Raw genomic sequence first — 21,512 nt, forward strand, 5'->3', positions numbered from 1 at the left:
CATGCTGGAGTTTGTGGGCCACACATGAGCGGATATATATTGGCAAGAAAGATCCTTCGAACAGGGTGTTATTGGCTCACCATGGAACACGACTGTATCACTTTTGTGAGGAAATGCCATCAGTGCCAGATACATGGAGATTTGATTCATTCTCCGCCAACAGAGTTACATACGATGTCAGCACCCTGGCCGTTTGTGGCATGGGGCATGGATGTCATTGGGCCCATCGAGCCGACAGCATCCAACGGTCATAGGTTCATTCTCGTGACCATTGATTACTTCACCAAATGGGTTGAGGCTAAAACCTTCAAATCAGTAACCAAGAAGGCAGTGGTGGACTTTGTTCACTCCCATATCATCTGCAGATTTGGGATCCCAAAAGTGATCATCACGGATAACGATGCGAATCTTAATAGCAGCTTGATGAGAGAGGTATGCCAACAATTCAAGATTACACACCGCAATTCCACCCCATATCGTCCCAAGGCGAATGGAGCAGTCGAAGTAGCCAATAAGAATATCAAGAAGATACTGCGAAAAATGGTGGAAGGGTCCAGACAATGGCACGAGAGATTACCCTTCGCTTTGTTGGGTTACCGCACTACCGTCCGAACTTCCATAGGCACAACTCCTTATTTGTTGGTGTATGGAACTGAGGCCGTAATACCAGCGGAGGTCGAAATTCCGTCCCTCCGAATTGTCGCTGAAGCCGGGATTAATGATGATGAATGGGTCAAAGCTCGATTGGAACAGTTGAGCCTGATAGATGAGAAAAGATTGGCAGCAGTGTGCCATGGTCAGCTGTACCAGAAGAGAATGGCAAGAACATATAATAAGAAGGTGCGCCCCAGGAAGTTTGAAGTAGGGCAGCAGGTATTGAAAAAGATCATCCCACATCAGGTCGAGGCAAAAGGCAAATTCGCCCCAAATTGGCAAGGGCCTTATATCGTGACCAGAGTATTGTCCAACGGTGCTTTGTGTTTGACAGATGTCGAGGGGAGATGTGTCGACATGGCTATCAATTCAGATGCAGTCAAGAGATATTATGCATAATTTCTTTAATTATGGCAATTGTTGGTTTATTTGTTTGTATTTGGCATTTATTGGATAATGAGATGACGGAGACAATTCTTTCTTCTATCCAAACACTTTTAACCCTTGCTTCCCCCTTTGAGCCTAAGTAATTCTTTCATACCCCTCTTTTGGAATCACTAATGGAAAAGACATGAAAAAGAAGAAGAGAGAAAAAGAAAGAAAAAGAAAAGAAAAAGAAAATGAAAAGAAAAAAAAAAGAAGATAAAATCACAAGAAATACAAAACAGTGGGAACTACGTTTGACCTGATTCCTCGAAGAGGATACGTAGGCGCCTCACGGCTCGGTCATAGTGTGCATCATAGCGAATATAGGATGCATAGTGTACATAGTGTGCATAATAGGCACAGTGCGCGTAACGCACATAGCGCAACATAAGTGTAAAAAATAAATTCCCCAAGTAAGAAAACTGGGGCAGAGGTTATGTTTTAGGTTCCAACAAAGGTTTGATTCCAAAAGTTGTAGCACATCACCCATCAAATTATTTTCATTTTTATAGCCTTTCTTTAACCCCACACCAGTGCCAACATCAACGTCCAAAAGACCTCCCGATCAATGTTCAAGAGATGTCGAGTCAGGCAAATACGGCCGAGAATAATACACCGATCCCCAGCAAAGAAGAGGATCGCAAGACTGGGAATGAATTGATGGTCAAAGGAATCCCCAGAAGAGAGGATCGTATCTACAACGCCCTGATTCCTCGAAAGAAATAAAATGAGAGAGTCTTATCGGTGAAAACCTTCGCAGGCATCGAGGGGCGATGTAAGACGAGGGATATGAAATGAGAGAGTCTTATTAGTGAAAACCTTCACAGGCACCATAAGGCGCCGGGAGATGAGAGAAAAGAGAGAGTCTCATTAGTGAAAACCCCTCGAAGGGTACTATGAGGCGACAAGACAGATCCACAAAAGCTACCACATTCGAAACGAAATGGACACTCCTTTATCATCCCCGGCAAATCAGACCATCGGGAAAACCCATTGGTACAAATAGACTGGGTCGGGAATCTGTGATGCACGTCATGATCACGGGGACCAGTCAGGTCCTCTAGATAAGTTCTTTTGAGTTTCTTCTCCCACCAAATATTGGTTCAGAAAGACTTTTTCCTTTTTCTATCTTTTATTTCTTTTCCTAAAAATTGTCTTGAAAGGATTTTTCAAAGCTTACTACCAGAAACCGGAGGGGAATTCACCCAATGTAGGATAGTACAAACAGTCTTAAAAGCCGATCCCAGGCAATGCAGTGATCGTGCCCGGCAATTTTGGAGGAAGTAAGCTCCTAAAGGGAGTGGTGTCGGGAGTTAAAAGCAGACTCCCACAGCATGTGCTTAAAGAGAAAGCAGTAAAGGGGATTAATTGAAAGCCAATCCCCAGCAGGCTAGAGACCCCCAGCAGGCAACTCTGCCCACTAATCAATTATGGGGACATAGAGCAAGAAAAAGAGAAGAAAGGAAAAATCATCCGCCCGAAGGGCACCCTCTACCACCACGATGAAAACTAATTAAATCCTTTTGTCTGCTGCAGGAAAACAAAGGATTGATGATGGCGGCAAGATGCAAACGCCAGGGAAGTCACCAAAAACCGGGGCAGGAAACTTTCTACCGATTGTCGAAATTTTCTCGGAAGAACGGGGAAACAATTTCAAATACATTTAAGTTCTAGGTCGCCCACCAGTAAAATGCGGGAATACTTTTAAGTTCTAGGTCGCCCACCAGTATAATGCGGGAATACATTTAAGTTCTAGGTCGCCCACCAGTAAAATGCGGGAATACTTTTAAGTTCTAGGTCGCCCACCAGTAAAATGCGGGAATACTTTTAAGTTCTAGGTCGCCCACCAGTAAAATGCGGGAATACTTTTAAGTTCTAGGTCGCCCACCAGTAAAATGCGGGAATACTTTTAAGTTCTAGGTCGCCCACCAGTAAAATGCGGGAATACTTTTAAGTTCTAGGTCGCCCACCAGTAAAATGCGGGAATACTTTTAAGTTCTAGGTCGCCCACCAGTAAAATGCGGGAATACTTTTAAGTTCTAGGTCGCCCACCAGTAAAATGCGGGAATACGTTTAAGTTCTAGGTCGCCCACCAGTAAAATGCGGGAATACGTTTAAGTTCTAGGTCGCCCACCAGTAAAATGCGGGAATACTTTTAAGTTCTAGGTCGCCCACCAGTATAATGCGGGAATACATTTAAGTTCTAGGTCGCCCACCAGTAAAATGCGGGAATACTTTTAAGTTCTAGGTCGCCCACCAGTATAATGCGGGAATACATTTAAGTTCTAGGTCGCCCACCAGTAAAATGCGGGAATACTTTTAAGTTCTAGGTCGCCCACCAGTAAAATGCGGGAATACTTTTAAGTTCTAGGTCGCCCACCAGTAAAATGCGGGAATACGTTTAAGTTCTAGGTCGCCCACCAGTAAAATGCGGGAATACGTTTAAGTTCTAGGTCGCCCACCAGTAAAATGCGGGAATACTTTTAAGTTCTAGGTCGCCCACCAGTAAAATGCGGGAATACATTTAAGTTCTAGGTCGACCACTAGTAAAATGCGGGAATACTTTTAAGTTCTAGGTCGCCCACCAGTATAATGCGGGAATACATTTAAGTTCTAGGTCGCCCACCAGTAAAATACGGGAATACTTTTAAGTTCTAGGTCGCCCACCAGTAAAATGCGGGAATACTTTTAAGTTCTAGGTCACCCACCAGTATAATGCGGGAATACATTTCAGTTCTAGGTCGCCCACCAGTATAATGAGGGAATACATGTTGTCTGTTCATTCCATATTCTAGGTCGCCCACAAGTATAAATGCAGGCATGTCATTACCAATAGGAGACGCACTTCCTCAGTTTAGTTTCACCATAGGAGACGCACTTCCTAAGTTTAATCTTACCAATAGGAGACCCGCCTGTAGAACGGAGTTTGTTGTATGTCGAAGAAAAGAAGAAATCAGGCGTCCACCTGGAGAACAAGGACAAAGAAGGAAGAAATCAGGCGTCCACCTGGAGAACAAGGACAAAGAAAAATAGAAATCAGGCGTCCACCTGGAGAACAAGGACAAAGAAAAATAGAAATCAGGCGTCCACCTGGAGAACAAGGACAAAGAAAAATAGAAATCAGGCGTCCACCTGGAGAACAAGGACAAAGAAAAATAGAAATCAGGCGTCCACCTGGAGAACAAGGACAAAGAAAATAGAAATCAGGCACCCACCTGGAGAATAAGGGAATACAATTGAAGTATTGAAGTCAGAAGCCCGCTCATATGAGAAAGGAGCACACTTAGAATCAATGAAGCAGAGGAATACAACAGGAATCTCCAGCAGGAAGCAATAAAATCCCCAGCATTCACAAAAGGCTGGTCAAGAAAAGACAACAAGAAAACAAGAGGGGAAAAGAACCCAAGGTACGGAAGTAGAGAACAGATGTGGTCCGCTCAAAGAACTAGCACCGACAACTAGCTGTATCAAGGTTCAAACCTGAAGTCTGTATGAAGCACCATTCAAGACTCAAGACCAAGTTTCAGAAGACTTACAGATAGGAATCCCTGTAACTAGTAGCTGATAGGCTTAGTTAGTTTTTTTTTCAGTCTTCGTTTTTTGTTGTAACGACAGGACCGCGGACCGGAACCTCAACGGAACGACACCTCGATCGGCTCTTCACCTCGGTACACTTCACTATCTCTCTCATTTCGAACTACACGTGGCCTGATTCCTGTACAACCAAGGATATGTAGGCAGCTCAGATACCAGGGCTCGGTCACATTCCCTCCCTTTCCTTAAGTGTAGTCCGTCCAAGTAATGGTCGGGTCAAAAACACGTCTAGTCGTTCTTTGTCGGAAAACTCTTCGTGTTTCCAGTCAAAGAGAGGCAGATGTAAGCACGTGATTTTTGACCCTCCCCGAGATTTTTCACATTTTTAGCGTGAATATGTGAAATTGGGTCTAATATAGTCATTTTAACTATTTTTACTTTATTTCGTTGCAAAAAGAAAAAAAATCACAAAAAAATACATATATAAATTTTAGTTTATGCATTTCTCATAAACGTGGAAAAAATACAAAAAAAATTGTACTTTATTTTGGTACTTTATATAAATTCGAAAATTACAAAAAATATAGTTCTATTAATGTTTGCAGTCATTATAATTTTGAAAAATACAAAAATATTACTTCATATTTTTGTCTTTATTAAAGAACGAAAATTACAAAAAAATAGTTTTATTAATATTCTATAGTCATTTTAACTTTGAAAAATACAAAAAAAAAAACATTACTTCATATTTTATCTTAATATTTAAAAAACAAAAATTACAAAAATAGTTTTATTAATATTTTGTAGCTATTTTAAATCTTGAAAAAATATTTAAAAAATATATAGTTTTGTTTGAATACTAGTCTTATTTTTGGTAGTTATTTTGCTTACATAGGACTAGTTAAGCAACGTTTTCCTATTTCTCGGGTCCGGGCAAAAGAATAATATTCGGGTTCAAACTACCCGGTTTTAGGCCTAATTTCGGACCTAGCCCATAATAAACCGTGTCCAGGACACATGGGGACCCCACAGCACGTGGGGAACATAAGCCTCGAACCCCACCACGCGTGGGGCTCATTTTTCTGGGCAGAGACTATACAAATACACGGACAAAACTTTGAAAGAGGGGGACTTTTGAATTTTTTTGAAAAGAAACGTACTGTTTCATCATCTTCTTCACTAGAAGAAGGAACAAAAACCTACTGCCCAAAAACCACCATTAACGACCTCACGACCACCACAAAACCATCACCAAACACCCACCACCTACGTCCGCAACCAACAGCCCCCCCTCCATCACCCGAACAACGCCCAGCTCCTCCGAACGACCACCATCGTCGTCACCGTCTCCAGCCATGGACGACCACCTCGCCTCCTTCTAGCTCCAACAAACCTGTCCGTCAGCTCCCCACCACGTCCGGCGACCATAACCCAAAACCAACCACTCTCTCACGTCCGAACTCCCCCATTACCAAGCATACCACTCCATTTCCAGCTTCCCTGTCGTCGACCACGACCCTCCTCCTCCCAAACACCACCCCGTCACCCTCCTCAACGCCTAACAAACCCTACTGTAAAACCAACAAAAAAAAGGGACAAAACGAGTTCCCTCCATCCCTTCCGACACCCTCACGGACCAACTCCTCCATCGCCCATAACCACCACTGTCCAAACGAACGCCGGAAAACACGACAAGTCAGTCCCACCCCCCGTCGCAGCCCCAGTCCCGTCGACCTCAACCAAAAACCCAGCAACACCCATCGACCACCCGTCAAGTAGCAGCCATCGCTGCTGCGTCGTCCAACCACCCCCTTCGTCAACTGCCCAAACGACCCCTCCAACTGCGGCTTCACGTACACAGGTGTCGCGCCGGAAAAATATAGCAGCAACCAAACAATCCCTGGTCGTTGACAGTTGTGGGTCCGAGCTTTCTGTTCGTCGAGGTCCGGCACGTCGAGGTCCGGTACGTCGAGGTGTTTGTCCGAGGTTTCGTCGTTGTTCCTCGTCCAGTGAGGTCCGGCTTGAGTTCCGTCGGAATCGAGTTTGTCGTTCTGAGTTTGTCGAGGTGCAAAGGTCAGTAAACCTCGATGTATTAGATAAATAAACTTTAAGTTGAATGTTTGAGATGCAATATAAAAATTGGTATGGAAATTTTCTGCCTATGTTTCATTGTCTGCATTTTGGTTCATTTTCATGTTATGTTATTCTTGTTTATTTGATGTCGTTTAATTAAGTTGGACTAGTCGTTCTATGACACAAGTTTGACGTTAATCTGTTCATCCTTTCCTTTGGTTAGGTCATTCGAAAAAAATAGTATTAGTGCATGCTGTTACTACCACCGAAACACTCATTCACCAAACTCCTTTTATTAAACTTCTAACAAGTCATGGGATTTTAGTTGTAAAGAGGCCGTAAGTTTAGTATTGTTAAAGACATAAAAATGGCATCCTTTTTTTTAAAAAAATAATAATAATAATAATAATAAAGAATAAAATGAGGCGAGCCTCGCCGAATAAAAGGGACAAATTGCGGGGCCCTCACAAAATATATGTATTAAATACTTAGATTCTGGGATGGGCCGTTTAACAAATTTCACGGCCCTCCCCAAAAATAATAATGCGTTGGTTACTTTAGGCGCGTCTTAATAATGTATCTCCCTAAACTCGGGTGCACATTTATGTGACCCAAATCCAAATCTCAACGAAATCGAAATATGTCTCTAATCACGAGTGCATTGATTGTGACGTGGTTTGAGATGCATTTCCATGACGTTGCAAATTCCTTTAAATAAATAGAATGAGACGAGCCTCGACAAACAAAAATGCAAATTGCGGGGCCCTCAGTAAGTACTTGTTTAAAATTACTTAGAATTCAGGAGGGTCGTTTAGCGAATTTCACGGCCTCCGCAAAATAATAACACGATAGTCTCTTTAGGTGCGTGTTTAATAATCTACTTTCTTAAACTTGGGTGCGCATTTCATGCGACCCAAATCCAAATCCCAAAACGTCAAATAAAATATGTTCCGGATTGTGGGCGCATTTCATGTGACGCAGTCCAAAGACATATGTTTTAAGCGACATTCACATTCTTGCAAAAACAATAATAATAAAGCGGTTAAAAGATAAAAATTCGCATATAAGTTCATATTGTATTTAAAATCAAATAATCAAGCCAAATATAACAGTTGAGCGGCCGTGCTAGAACCACGGAACTCGGGAATGCCTAACACCTTCTCCCGGGTTAACAGAATTCCTTATCTAGATTTCTGGTACGCAGACTGTAATATAGAGTCATTCATTTCCTCGATTCGGGATTAAAATTGGTGACTTGGGACACCCTAAATCTCCCAAGTGGCGACTCTGAAATAAATAAACGAATCCCGTTTCGATTGTCCTTTAATTGGAAAAAACTCTCCCTGCGCCCCTCGGGTGCGGAAAAAGGAGGTGTGACAGCAGGCTGTGTATATTTTGTGTGCAGAAAAGGAATGCAAGACTATTTCAAGCCAAGTTGAGGAACTGTGAGATACTTAGTAAATTAATTGTACAAGAAGTGCATTGTCGAAGCAACAGGAAAATAGAAAAAATACTGAATAGATTGGACTACTATCCAAAGTAATAGTTAGAATAAGAGAAAATAGTAGAAAGAGTGTATAGGGAGGAAGGGAAGTATAGTAAACTTTGCAAGGGTTCTGTCTTGATTGTAAATATTTTTTCCCTAGTATATATAAAAGTTTAATTACCAAAAAAAAGTATATATTTTGTTAAATGAAAGATTTTCTTAAAGAATAATTGGCTTATAGTATTATGTTGGAATATAATCCCGTTGGAAAATGTACGCTTGACAGTGTAGGTCACACAAAAAAAAAACCGACAAAAAACGAAAAAAAAATTGCAAAAACCTACAAAACCTATAAAAATCAAAAGGATGAAACTAATTGGCTTAATTTAATTCCAAAATTTTAAAAATCAACTTAATTACTTTAGTTTCCTGTTTAAAAAAATCGACTTAAACCTAACCATAAACACCTCTAATCACTAAAATCAAAATTTCTATATCCGAAAAGGTATTACCAAAACTTACCAACTTGAAGAATATATAAATATCCTTTTTGTCTGTCTTTTCTTGGACATCCATAGTTCATCACAGAGATGCACGTCCCCACATCAACATATAATGTACCAGACCGTATTCTATCAGTACCCTCGCACTGTTATCCACGTCAGCATAAGTACCCGGAACCGTATTCGTACTGTACCCTCGTGTACGGGTCTCCACGTGGAGAGCTCACATGCAGCAATCTCATATGGGTCGGGTCTACCCATATTCGAACCCGTACTCCTTCCTCGACTCCCTCGCTTCAATAATTTTTTCACCCGCGAGAAAATAAAAAATAAAAAATAAACAACAAACCAAAAATCAAAGCTAAATGATTCATTTTTTTTTTCCTTAGAATATCTCTCTAACTAGGCGAGCATTTCAACAGTTTATTAAGTAAAAATTGAGAACAGATTTTCCGGCCGGCGAAGATGGCCGGCGGTCAGAGAAGTTACACGGCGAATCCGGAGGATTACAAGCTTCTAGAAGAAGTTGGATACGGAGCAAGTGCAACTGTGTACAGAGCGATCTATGCACCTTTGAATGAAGTTGTGGCAGTCAAGTGCTTGGATCTCGATCGTTGCAATAGCAATCTGGTAGGTCCATTATCCACTGAGTTTCAAAGCTGGAAATAGCGATTTTTATTGTTATTAAACTAGAATGTGGAATTGAGTTTGAATATGATTTGATTCCTAGGTTGATGTAGTTCTTTATAGCAGGTATAAATACAACTGAACCCGCTGTTTTGGCTCGGATCATGTATCAGTTGAGTTTTGAACTAGAAACAGTCGATTTTGTGGTTTTTTAAAACGTAGGTGTGTAGCTGTTTTTATGTTGTTTGAATGTGACTTGACTTGATTTGACTCTAAGGTAGATTTAGTTCTTTATATTAGGTACAAGTTGCCTTTGGCTCGAGAATGTATGCATATGTTAAGTGAAGAATGGTAGAGAGGAAGGTCATGATTGCAAAGTTGGAAAAGTTAGATTTTGTGGTTGTTAAAATAAAGTAGGTATCTTTATGTTGTTTATTAAGAGTGTGGAATTGAGTTTGAATGTGACTTGACTTGATTTGACTTTGAGGTGGATGTAGTTCTTTACAGCTAGTACAAGTACAACTAAACTCACCATTTTTGGCTTGGATCATGTATGCATATCTGTAAAAGGAATTTTTGTCTTTAAGGAAGGTCCATTATCAACTCAGTTTCGAAGCTGGAAACAATGGATTTTGTGGTTATTTAAAAAAAGAGTTAATAGGTGTATTTATATTGTTTAAAGAACGTGGAATTGAGTTAAATGTGATTTGACTCCTAGGTGGATGTAGTTCTTTTACAGCAAGCACAAGTACAAGTACAACTGAACCCACTTTTTTTTTTTGTTTTTTTTGGCTCAAATCATGTATTATGTTCGGAAAAGGAATTTTTGTTTTTATGGCCCGTCCATTATCAAATAAGTTTCAAAGCTGTAAAATCACAAATTTTACGGTTATTAAAAATTTTGAAAAAAGTAATAGGTGTATTATGCTGTTTTAAGAATGTGGAAGTGTTCCCTTATAAAAGAAGAAGCAAGAGTTGTATGAAGCTTTGTTCTTTTTCATTTAGGGGAGGTGAGGACTAGAAATTTTCACAGTTGAATTGTGGTTTTTTCTTAGCTTTGGCTAAAAAATGGAGTCAACTTTGTAGTGTGTACTCCTTGTAGTTTGCAAGCGACTGATGTAACAAGCTTCATTTCCTAATAGCTCCAAGTGACAACTGTGAGCTTAAACATGAGTTTTTTGTCGGCGGTAGTTCTCGTATTAACTTGGTATGCTGGCGTAGATATGCTCTCGAAATAGTATGCATATATAAGATCCGTTATGGCCACATGTGTGGGACAAAGTTTGATTTGGTCAGAATAGCTTATAAAATATAGCTAATTTAATTAGCTCAATATCTGAAGTGGCTGGAGCTGCTAACATTTGCAGGTTTGGATGTTCTCTATTCTTCCTTTTGGATTGTATTAGCATTTGGAAGATTCAGGTTTACTAGGCCTATCTGAGTATCATTAATCTTAGTCTCCAATATTCTCTTCGAGGGCATGCCGGAAAGACCAGATAATAATCATCAATGCATAATTGTAACCTGTTATGTTATAACAACTCAGTTTTTTTCCCAGGTAAAGATGTCTTAGGCAAAATAAGCTCTTTGGGATTACCACTTTTTTTGTCTTTTGGGCGGGAATCTTCAAGCACTAGGCTCTAGAGAAGTTAACTATAGAATGGTGTCAGCAATAAAGAATTCCTTGCTATAACCAGCCTTAGACAAGTGTCAGAGAAGGTACTGCAAAATGTAACTATGCTCTTCTATGCTAGGTTTTTCCAAGTGCCGACACAAGACTTGATATGCTTTATTTTGCTGGTGACAGTAGTTCATGACAGAATCTTGAAATTAATAAACTGGTATCTCTGGATAATACCTGCGGCTGCATAACCTCCAACTTTTTCATATATTTTAAAGTTTCCAACATGCTAAATCCATTTACATCTTCAGTTCACAAGATTATAACATGAATGCTTGAACCTCTTTATGATCAATTGCTAGTATTGTGAAGTATTGGTTCTATCTACTCTCCTTTGATTTTTCATATTTTGGACTCTTATTTAAACTCAGTTATTTAACTACAGTTGAACGTCCTCCCTATCACACTTCAAGCTATTGCTTGGTACGAAAGTGCAAAAAAGGGTATGCCCTTGTTACACTTGGGATAACAGCTTCTTACAAAATTCCAATTGGTGGTATCATCGTTTATATGTATGCATTGACAGATAATTACCAGACCCATGATTTCTCTTTTCCTTTTTGTGGTTTTGGTTGGGGAGGGTTGGTTTTGTGCAGGAGTAGTTATCCGTTTATGCAAAATATTGGAGTTGTTGGTTACTGTACCTAGTTAGACAATGCTTTCAAATCTCTATCCTAAAGGCAGAATTTTGAAACTAACTCCATCTGGGATAATCAACTCCCCCCCCCCCTTTTTTTTTTTTTACAATTTATCATCTTAAAGTTAAAAGAAGCTTGCCACTTGCAACTTCTACTTACTACTGCAGATGACAAATTTTAACGAGACTGGTTTGATTTATTCTTTCATAGAGAGATTTCCTGTCGATCTTGTTAAGAAATAGGTAGCTTGATATATGTGGTATTTAATTTAGAACTTTTTCATTCCATGTCATAACTAAAGCGTATTAGCTGCAGAATAACACCCCCCCCCCCCCGCATTATGCTTTTCCTTGTCTTTTGGTTCCTTATTGCACGTGCTTTTTAAATTTGCATTTGCTGACTATTTAATTGAACAAAGTACTACTTTTTGTAAAAACACCATTTTGCCTTTTAGAGGAGTAAACACTGCGACACTGCAAAGGAAGACTTATATTTGTTAGAGTCCTACAGTCCTGCTTCTATATGTTTTTTTAAGACAAATTGTACTTTTCACAGGATGATATTCGCAAGGAAGCTCAAATAATGAGTTTAATCGGCCATCCAAATCTAATAAAGGCATTCTGTTCATTCGTTGTTGATCACTATCTTTGGGTGGTAATGCCCTTCATGGCTGAGGGTTCTTGTCTACACCTCATGAAGATAGCATATCCTGATGGATTTGAAGAAGCTGTTATTGGTTCTATCTTGAAAGAAACTCTTAAGGCTTTGGAATACCTACATCTACATGGACACATTCATCGAGATGTTAAGGTTTTTTAAACTAAAGTTCCCTCCTGATGTTGATTCTTCCACTGGTGATATTTGTGTTTTTTTGGGGGTGATATTTGGTGTTATTTCAGGCAGGGAATATATTGTTGGACACTAATGGGGTAGTAAAGCTCGCCGACTTTGGGGTTTCTGCATGCATGTTTGACAGGGGTGATAGGCAGCATTCTAGGAATACCTTTACAGGAACTCCATGCTGGTGAGTATATAAGCATCTTACTACCCGATTCTCCATCCGTCGTCTTTGTTTCTTTGAATGTTTTTTGTTTTTCTCAAAGTGTTTCAACTGATTTTGTAGGATGGCACCTGAAGTTTTGCAGCCTGGAACTGGATATGATTACAAGTGAGTTTACTTGTCACTGTATAAAATTTTTGTTGCTGAGCAAGCTCCGCACAAGTTTGTATACCTGGTTAAGATGTGATATTGAACTTTGATTAAAATATTTCATTTTATTCTTGACTGAGCAGAACATTGCATGGATATTTCTACTAAAATATTTACTTATACATGGTAACAAAGAATAATTACCAGGACTAATTTACTTTTTGAGAGGCATGATTTGTTTATCGTCCTTCTACAGAGCTGACATTTGGTCACTTGGAATAACTGCCTTAGAGTTGGCTCATGGTCATGCACCATTTTCAAAGTACCCTCCAATGAAGGTATATATTCATTAACCAAGAGTGTTAAAGAATAATACTAGCTATATGCTTGCGTATACATTACATGAAATTATTGGCCTTGGTTCTCCTGTGATAGGTTCTGCTCATGACCATAAATAGTGCTCCTCCTGGACTTGATTATGACCGTGATAAAAAATTCTCGAAGGTAATTTTTTTAGTTTGAACTGGTTGATTTTGACGCTGGATATATTTGGATGATCTTGCTCTAAAGGTGTGATGGTTCAACGTTTATGTTCTTTTCATGTATGAAATCCAAACTTTTTGTTTTTTTAATAGTCATTCAAGGAAATGGTTGCAATGTGCTTGGTGAAAGATCAAACTAAAAGGCCAACTGCTGAAAAGTTGTTGAGACATTCTTTTTTCAAAAATGTGAAGCCTCCAGAGATTTCTATTAAAAAACTGTTTGCCGGCTTACCACCACTGTGGAATCGAGAAAAAGCCCTCCAGGTATCTCATAATAGTTCTGTTGAAAGATTTTTCCTGTTTAGCATCATTTAATTTTTCCTTGATGAATATACTGCAGCTTAAAGATGCTGCACAACTAGCTATGAAGAAAATGCCTTCATCCGAGGAGGAAGCAATATCACAGGTTTGAGGCAATTGTTTATTGATGACATTTTTGTTGTGTAATACTGTGCTCAACTTCCCCAAAAAGGGGAGATCTGCTACTTCGCTTCTCGCTTTGCAAAACTCTGTTTAAGCTTTCCTTTAATACTTTGCTGCCTTTTACGGGTAGACCATCCTCAGTTTCCTGCGTTTATGCTATGCTTGCTTTTAGCCAAAAAGCCGAGAAAGGTAATCTTCAGTTTCCTGCATTTATTTGTTCTCCAAAGCGCCTATGCTATACTTTTTCCATATGCTCTTGGCTGAATTGGTTGCATACGTGCATTCTGCCTAGGCTTAGGGCAATTCTTGACTTGAAAGCAAAGAAATTTTCCTTTTTGGGGTGGTTTGCTTGAGCCTATTAGTAAATTTAGCTTAAAATTTCTTAATATTCTCTACCAGTAGCACCTAAGATTGAATATAAACAGGATGGTTGACTCCTTTGATATTGTTCTGATCTAATATCTTGTACTCTCTTTCCAGAGTGAATACAAACGAGGTGTTAGTGCATGGAACTTTGATCTGGAAGATTTAAAGTTTCAAGCTTCAATGGTATGTACATGAGAAGACATCTATAAAGTGATATAGATAATTTCAACTTGTTCTTATTTTTTTCCTGAACCCAAGTAAGACAGAATTCTCTTTCACTGTGGCAGGTGCAAGATGATGACGAAATACCGGAGTTTAGGGAAGAAGATGAAAGCATGAAATCTTATATGAACTACAAGGTCCTTACAATTATAAACAGCTTTTGAGTTATATTTTTACCTTTTGCTTATCAAAAAAGGTTTTGAGTTATATTTCAAGTTACCATTTGCATTAGATAATAATACATGCTATTATTATACAGGAGAATTTGGTTTCTGCAATCAATGATCGGAAACCTTCCTTAAAACAAGATACTATTTCCAGGTACACACGACACTATTTCTTTTCAGTGACTGTAGAAAATAACCATTTTATCCACTCCAAGTTACATAGTTAGGCGAGGATGCAGGGACAAAGAAGTACGAGACAGTTAACTTGTAATTTACAAAGCGTAGAAGAAATGCCAAGTTAGTTTTTGACGTTTTTCTAGTGTTAATTAGCAATGAGGAAACCTGGCCGTGGATTGAACTTCAAGTATTAATCAGCTTGAGTTCTTTAAGCTTAATAAAATGAAGCCATAAATGATGTGTGTATTCATCCAAAGTTTGTTATAGGGGTTTATATCTTCGAATGCCGCCAATAGTTATTTTTCTCACAGGTAGCATGACAATCTCTGTCTCCAGGAGAAAATGTAAAAAAAGATTTTGTTATTAACATCAAAGTATGATAGATTGGGTATCATGTGAGAAACTATACCATTCTCTTTATGTATCATAAGTATTATCATCTCGATCAAATTTTATTGATTTTTCCCTCAATACTTTCTATATTCCAGTGAGCAAGAAGGTGTTGGTGAAGTGACATTAGCTGAATGCCAGAGAAAGAATGATTTGGAATGTAATAAACTGGATTCTGACCATCAGGAGAAAGGTCGACTAAAGAAAAATTCATCAAAAACAGAGCTTCCACCCCTTACCTCAGACAAAGATGCAGTACAGGCCAAGAGTAGAAGTCAAACACCAAAAACTCATCAAAGTGTGAGTGGACCGCTTATGCCAGGTGTTATCCTAAGTCATTCGGCATCAGAAAGAGCTCACAACTTTGAAAGGTCTTACAGAATTTATTGTTTTGTTTTATCTGCTTTTCCTGTGTTGCACCAAACAATTTGAAACCTGATGATTCAGTAACAATATAGCCATTTCCTTCAGTTCATTAATCAGCTGTTATGTCGACAGAAATTGATCAAAATTTCCTTGTGCGTGAAGCTTTTGGAACCATATGCTTGAAATTGGTCTCTTTATATCTTTGTGGCTGGTTATCCATTTCTTTTTCAGATCATTATTTATTTTGAACAATTAGAATTCCAACAGACAAATAATTGTCATTGTCATGTTTAGCGCTTTAGTAACTTCTTATCGAGGCTGACCTTGAGACTAGGGATTAATTCAATATGGTGTTATTTGTTGTGTTTACCAGCTGATTTGTGCACAGCGAAGTATGGTAAAATTGTTAATTTGTTGGCCCAATGGTATTATATGTTTTTTATTTGTTTTATTGCTACATGTTATCTAAATACAAACTTTGCCGCATGTAACTTATGTTCCTGTTGTAGAATCAAGATTGAAAACCAACAAGCGGAAAAAGCTCATCAAGTACGAAGAGCGCCCAGCTTTAGTGGCCCTTTAACGCTTCCAAACCGAGCTTCAGCAAATAGTAAATCAGCTCCAATTAACTCATCCGGGGGTATTAACACATTCCCGCAAGTTCTTTAACTAAAATTGTTTTGACTATGTTTTATAGGAATAGTCATGCTGAAGCTGGATTTTGCTTTACGCTAATAGTAATTGTTCTCTCTCCAGGATTAAAAGATTCTTTAGATGACAAATCAGTGACAAACTTGGTTCAAATAAAAGGGAGGTTTTCTGTAACCTCAGAAAATGTAGATCTTGTTAAGGTACATCATTTCTTTTAAAATCTCTCCCTTTTTGGTGACAATTGTCTTACCTATATATGTATGCTAATATATTGCTTTATGTACCTTTCGTTGACATTTTTCTCAAGTAAGCTGTTCAGTGTTGCCTTATGTTTCAGCATAAGACAACATATGTCCTGTACTATCTTTGACATAAGATTCATGTGATACCCAGGGGTCACAATTGAGGAAGGCTGCTAGTGTTGGAGACTGGATATTGGATTCCAAACTGATGGTTCGTGAATTGGTCCCTTCTTTGGTGCCACAATTAAATGATTTGAAAACTAAAAAAACCTCCTTGCCCCACATTAAAACTCTGCTTCTTAGACAAGCTAAAACGAAAATGAAGAAGAAAAAGAATTAATGGATCTAATGGTAGGATATTGCTCATCAATTTTCAGCCTCCCGGTCAACTACCGAAGGAGCTTGGCCATGATAATGTTCCTGCCTCAGTTCTGATGCCTCACCTACAAAATCTTTTTCAACAGACATCAATACAACAGGTAATGTTTCAAGTTTATGATAGGAACATAAGATTACTACTTCATGCACCATCTATTTTTCTTCTTGTTCTAATCTCTCCCTATTGAAAAGAGAACCACTCCTTATTTCTCCTGTTTTTCTATTACTAGGATCTAATTATGAATCTGTTGAGTAGCTTGCAACAATCTGAGGCAGGAGACGGTGAGTAAACATCTAATGATATGTCTAATCTTATTACGTAGAGAACACGTGTTCTAATGGTAACATGGTTTCTGGATTATTTTGAATTTCTTGGTTTCTCTCAGCTTCACAACATGGAAAGTTGTCTTCTCCACAGCATATTCCAGAGAATAATGGAAGTGTAAGTACACTGTTTTTGCATTTACAATATGATTTTTATTCTAGAAAACATATTCCTTTTAAAAACGAAATACTGAAATTAATTTCTTTTAAGTTCATTGTGCTTATGTTCACGGTTTTCCTTCTCATGTGCGTGTACAGCTACACTATCCGCTAGTTAGTTTTCTAGCTAAAAACTTTGTTTTCTCATTTAATGAACTAGAGATGCCTTATCTCATACTTTTGAACTGTACTCCAGCGATTATACCTGTCAATGGTAACACTGAGCTCCTAAATAGTTTGGAGGAATTTCCTTGTACCCACGATCTTTACAATTTAATGCTATGAACCACCTGATAATTGGTCATGGGCAACTTTCGCGCTACCCCCCCCCCCCCCCTCATTTTGTTAGTGTTCTTTTATCTATTTCTTTCTCAGCTTTACCCTTTAAAAATCTTTTATTAAATTCCTGGTGCTGAATCCATTTGCATCTGCTGTTATTAGTAACACACAGAGAAGATGTTTTATTAGTAATGGCAATGCATTACAATATATAGTCTCATGTATCATTTGACAGGTGGATGTTCCATTATTGAAACTTCTCTGGGCTGACCAATACCTATCAGCAGATGTTTTGATTTTACCTTTTACCTGATTTTCATTTTAGCTTTTGCTGCATAGAAACCAGAGAAATAACTGATTTGTTAGGTAATTGCAGCTGATAATATTGTATCAAACCTCAATCTCAATGCTTTGAAATATTCATTTTTTTCAAGTACTTCTGAAGTATTCATCTTGTGTAGCTCTATATGTATTACTTGGTATACATCCTAAATATTCCAGTCATCATTGCTGTCACATTCATATTCATCAAGACTCTAAAGTTCCAGCTGGTTTGCAGGTTGAAGCAACTGTTTCTGAGAGGGAGCGCATGTTGCTAGTCAAAGTATCTGAGCTTCAAGCTAGGTGAGCTAAGCTGTGGACTCACATCAACTTTGTCGTCATGCTTCTCTTTTATGCAGACTCTTTTCTTAAACTGATGTTATCGCAATTGCGCAGGATGATTAACCTGACGGATGAATTAACAACAGAAAGACTAAAATACATGCAGGTGAGTGACCTAATTGGTTTTCGTTTATGCAATAGGTCATGTAACTGTTTAGTGGATCGAAAAATAGAAATAAAATATAAGATATAGACTATGACTTAAGTTCTTTCAGGGGTTAGGACCAGCAGGTGCTTCCCCCCCCTCCCCCCCCCCACGCGCACACACCCACACCCACACCCACACACGCACACACACACCCAAAAGAAAAAAGAAAAAAGTGAAGTCTGCACGGGGGACGGATAGAGGCTTCTTTCTCGTTATATTATTAACAATGATTTTCTACTGTTGCTAGTTGCAACAGCGGCTAAATGCCATGTCAAGTCGGGAGGAAGATTGGGACAGGAGAGAATTGGACTCTTGATGCCAAAAGATCTTCACGATTGTGTAAAGATGTGTATATTCAGGTTTCTGTCTGATGTTGCGACAGCCACAGTTTCAAATTCTTTAATCCAAGTTGAATTACCAACTCAGACACATTCATTAAGACTTGCAGATTGAGTTATAGGAAGGAGCAGAGTTTACTATTCACATGGCGGGAAAAAATGGTCGCCATTGTTGAATAGAAGCTCATGGAGTAATCCAGCTCCAAGTGATGAATAAACAGAATCATCAGTTTGTAGAGAATTTGTTCATTTATTGGGTGAGCGCGAGCTGAATACAGGCTTCTTGTGCAGATCCACGTCTCCAGTCCCAGAGGTATTATCTTTCTTATGCCGGAAAAACAACCTCCTTAGTCAAACAGGATCTGTTCTATAGGCTCGTACCACTATATCCTTTTTATGCCGTTAAAATAAAATTTTGGCCAATTTATTTTAGATCCTGGATTTATCTTGTAATCTGAATATACATTAAGTTGTAATTTTGTTCATATATACCTAATGAGACCAGGACATGCTTAAGTAATCCTATTAAAGTCGTTCGAGGGAGGATTCATCCATATTTTTTGACCTTGTATTCTATATTCTACTACTATTAAGCTTACTTTGGAGAATAATGTACGTCTAAACAATATTTGTCATTCATGGTGTTGATACCTAATTTTTCCCTATATATTTTTAATATGCAAAATACCTTCAAAATAGCATATATAAGCATGTCCAAGTGTTTTATTATTTTTCCCATAATTTTAAAGGTTTTTAAATTGATTTATTTTCCTTTTTTTATCCATAAAATTTCCAATAATTATTTTCAAAATTATTATTTTGATAATTCATCTATTGGATTTTTATATTTATGCCAAAATATGGCTAAATTAATTTTTACATACTTTTACAATTTCATTTAGTATTTTTAAAGTTAAATTGCACATAATTGCAATATTAACCCTTTTACAGCTTGTTTGGATGGTTGTTACGCATCGTTTCTAATGTTTCGTGTCGTACTATATTGTATTGTACTGTATCATTTGATAAAAATAATGTTTGGATAGATTGTGTCGTTTCACATCGTTTCATGATATCATGCACCGGCAATATGAAAAATAAACATGTAATATTATAAAGAAAAATTATGATACAGCATAAAATTACTACATAAAAAAGTAGGGTAAATGATAAAATAAAATTATTTAATAATAATAATGGGTGAGATTGAGAGAAAAAGACAAGGTAACGATGTGACCACACCAAATCGGTCGTTATATAAAGTGGCACATTTCGTCGTTATGTAATGACGGATTTCACGATACGATACAATAAAATTTAAGTAACAATCAAAACAAACATCGTATTTAAAGTAACAAGATGATACAATACAATGAGTAACAACCATCCAAACAAGCTGTTAAGGTTTAATTATGTTTTATACACATAAAATTGGGTCCTGTATTTTTAAATTATTATTTATGCGTTATAAATCATTTTAGTATTTTAAATTAATTTTCAGAAACCAGTTACTATTTTATATAAATTAAAAAGCGAAAATGGCTATTTAAATTTTAGCAAAATTGGCTTTCAAATCTAACCCAAATAAAAATCCAATTCCCCGGCCCAATTTCTAATTAAACCTGACCCTAACCCTTTTAAAACCTACCCAAACCCGGATCCCCACCTATCCCATTTAATCTGGGCCGTTGATCATTCAGATCAACGACTACCATTCCACCTGCCTAAAATAAACTCAAATGACCCCCTTAACCTAATTCATTTTCCACCAACCCGCCGCCCTTGAATCCCTTTCCTCTCCAATTCTCTCTGCAACCCCACTCAAACACTAGCCGCCGCCGCCCAAACTAACCCTAATCCCCTTCGATTCTCACCCAATCCATAGGCTCTTATGGCTGTTTGAGACGTGTACCGGTCTCTTATGTCTCCTGGTTGCCTGTTTTCGTGATTTCATGGAAAGATCTTAAAGAGATCTAGTCCAGTCTTTGCTCAACTTCTATCTATGTTCTTTTCCCGGCCATCCATGGCCGTTCGAGTCAGATCCATGGCTTTTCCGGCTAGATCGGTAACTTTTCAAAGTCTTTCTCATTTTTCTGGGTTCTCCGAAACCCTAACTTTAAAGGCTTTCCGATTTTCTTTCAGATCTGTCTTAGATCTGTGTATGTTATGAACCTCTTAAGTGTTTTCCTTAAAGGTTTTTCGATTTTTCAAAGCGAATCTTCGTCTTCAACGATTAGGGTTTTCTTAACCTCTTTTAAAAGATCTCTTCTCCGATTTTCATTGTTGTTTTATGATTTTACTATGTTTAAACGATTTGTTTATGTTTTTCTTCTACCTAGTTCATCGTGTTAAAACCCTAAATATCTTTGGTTTTACCCGAGGTTTTGAAACTATCTTTTTGTATGTATGCCCGTTTCGATTGAGTTCTTCATGGTTAAATCATTTCCTTTATTTATCTTGACTGATTCTGAGTACTTACCGTTTTTGTTAAAACTCTAATTTCCTAAAACTTTTCTCATTTATTACTATGAGTTTTTAAAGACTTTCTCTACTTATTTTCGTGTATTGGTCTGATCTCCTTTACCTGTTGCTATGTGTTAGACTGGTTTCTTCACTTTGTTTCTATGTGTGAGCTATGACTGCTTGACCTTGTTGATTACCATGCTTTGAATAGTCCTTAGCCTATTCATGCCAATTCTGTATGTTTACGTTCATCTAGTTTGCTCTTTTTTGTCAATATGTTTGACCCTGCATGTCTGATGCGCCTGTTCATTCCTTTTTATTTATATGTTGAAGTGCAGAATCATGATCCCTTCCTGATTGATCTTGATTTCCTTAAGTTACACTTTGATTGCAAGGTTTTCTTATCAATTCCTAGTTTTACTCGTTTTGTTTAAATTGATTG

General features: G+C 38.1%; 1 protein-coding gene across 6 annotated transcripts; it reads left to right on the forward strand.

Annotated features, from left to right (window-relative positions):
* The first annotated feature begins 9,012 nt into the window (after positions 1 to 9,012).
* LOC107827721 (serine/threonine-protein kinase BLUS1) lies at positions 9,013 to 19,127 on the forward strand. 6 transcript variants are annotated; one of them, XM_016654905.2, is made up of 22 exons: positions 9,014 to 9,306; positions 12,178 to 12,432; positions 12,522 to 12,646; positions 12,746 to 12,790; positions 13,029 to 13,110; positions 13,208 to 13,276; positions 13,408 to 13,578; positions 13,655 to 13,720; positions 14,218 to 14,286; positions 14,391 to 14,462; positions 14,585 to 14,646; positions 15,158 to 15,430; positions 15,935 to 16,065; positions 16,182 to 16,276; positions 16,470 to 16,529; positions 16,696 to 16,797; positions 16,927 to 16,978; positions 17,083 to 17,138; positions 18,018 to 18,082; positions 18,176 to 18,227; positions 18,517 to 18,628; positions 18,718 to 19,127. In XM_016654905.2, the coding sequence occupies exons 1-21, from the start codon at positions 9,142 to 9,144 to the stop codon at positions 18,583 to 18,585; spliced, it is 2,136 nt and encodes a 711-aa protein (XP_016510391.1). In that variant the 5' UTR covers positions 9,014 to 9,141; the 3' UTR covers positions 18,586 to 18,628; positions 18,718 to 19,127. The 6 variants fall into 6 exon arrangements, with proteins under 6 accessions (XP_016510393.1, XP_016510391.1, XP_016510392.1 ...); XM_016654906.2 differs by having other exon boundaries at positions 18,899 to 19,127; XM_016654909.2 differs by adding an exon at positions 11,370 to 11,427 and having other exon boundaries at positions 9,166 to 9,306; positions 18,517 to 19,127.
* The last annotated feature ends 2,385 nt before the right edge of the window (positions 19,128 to 21,512 follow it).

Source organism: Nicotiana tabacum, chromosome 5, assembly GCF_000715075.1.
Source record: "Nicotiana tabacum cultivar K326 chromosome 5, ASM71507v2, whole genome shotgun sequence".
NCBI lineage: Eukaryota > Viridiplantae > Streptophyta > Magnoliopsida > Solanales > Solanaceae > Nicotiana > Nicotiana tabacum.

Excerpts from the sequence above, each read along its gene's own strand:
- LOC107827721 (XM_016654904.2), top strand. The coding sequence starts at position 9,142 with ATGGCCGGCGGTCAGAGAAGTTACACGGCGAATCCGGAGGATTACAAG. Across the intron at positions 9,307-12,177 it reads ATCGTTGCAATAGCAATCTG|GATGATATTCGCAAGGAAGC; the intron begins GTAGGTCCATTA and ends TACTTTTCACAG. Across the intron at positions 12,433-12,521 it reads ACATTCATCGAGATGTTAAG|GCAGGGAATATATTGTTGGA; the intron begins GTTTTTTAAACT and ends GTGTTATTTCAG.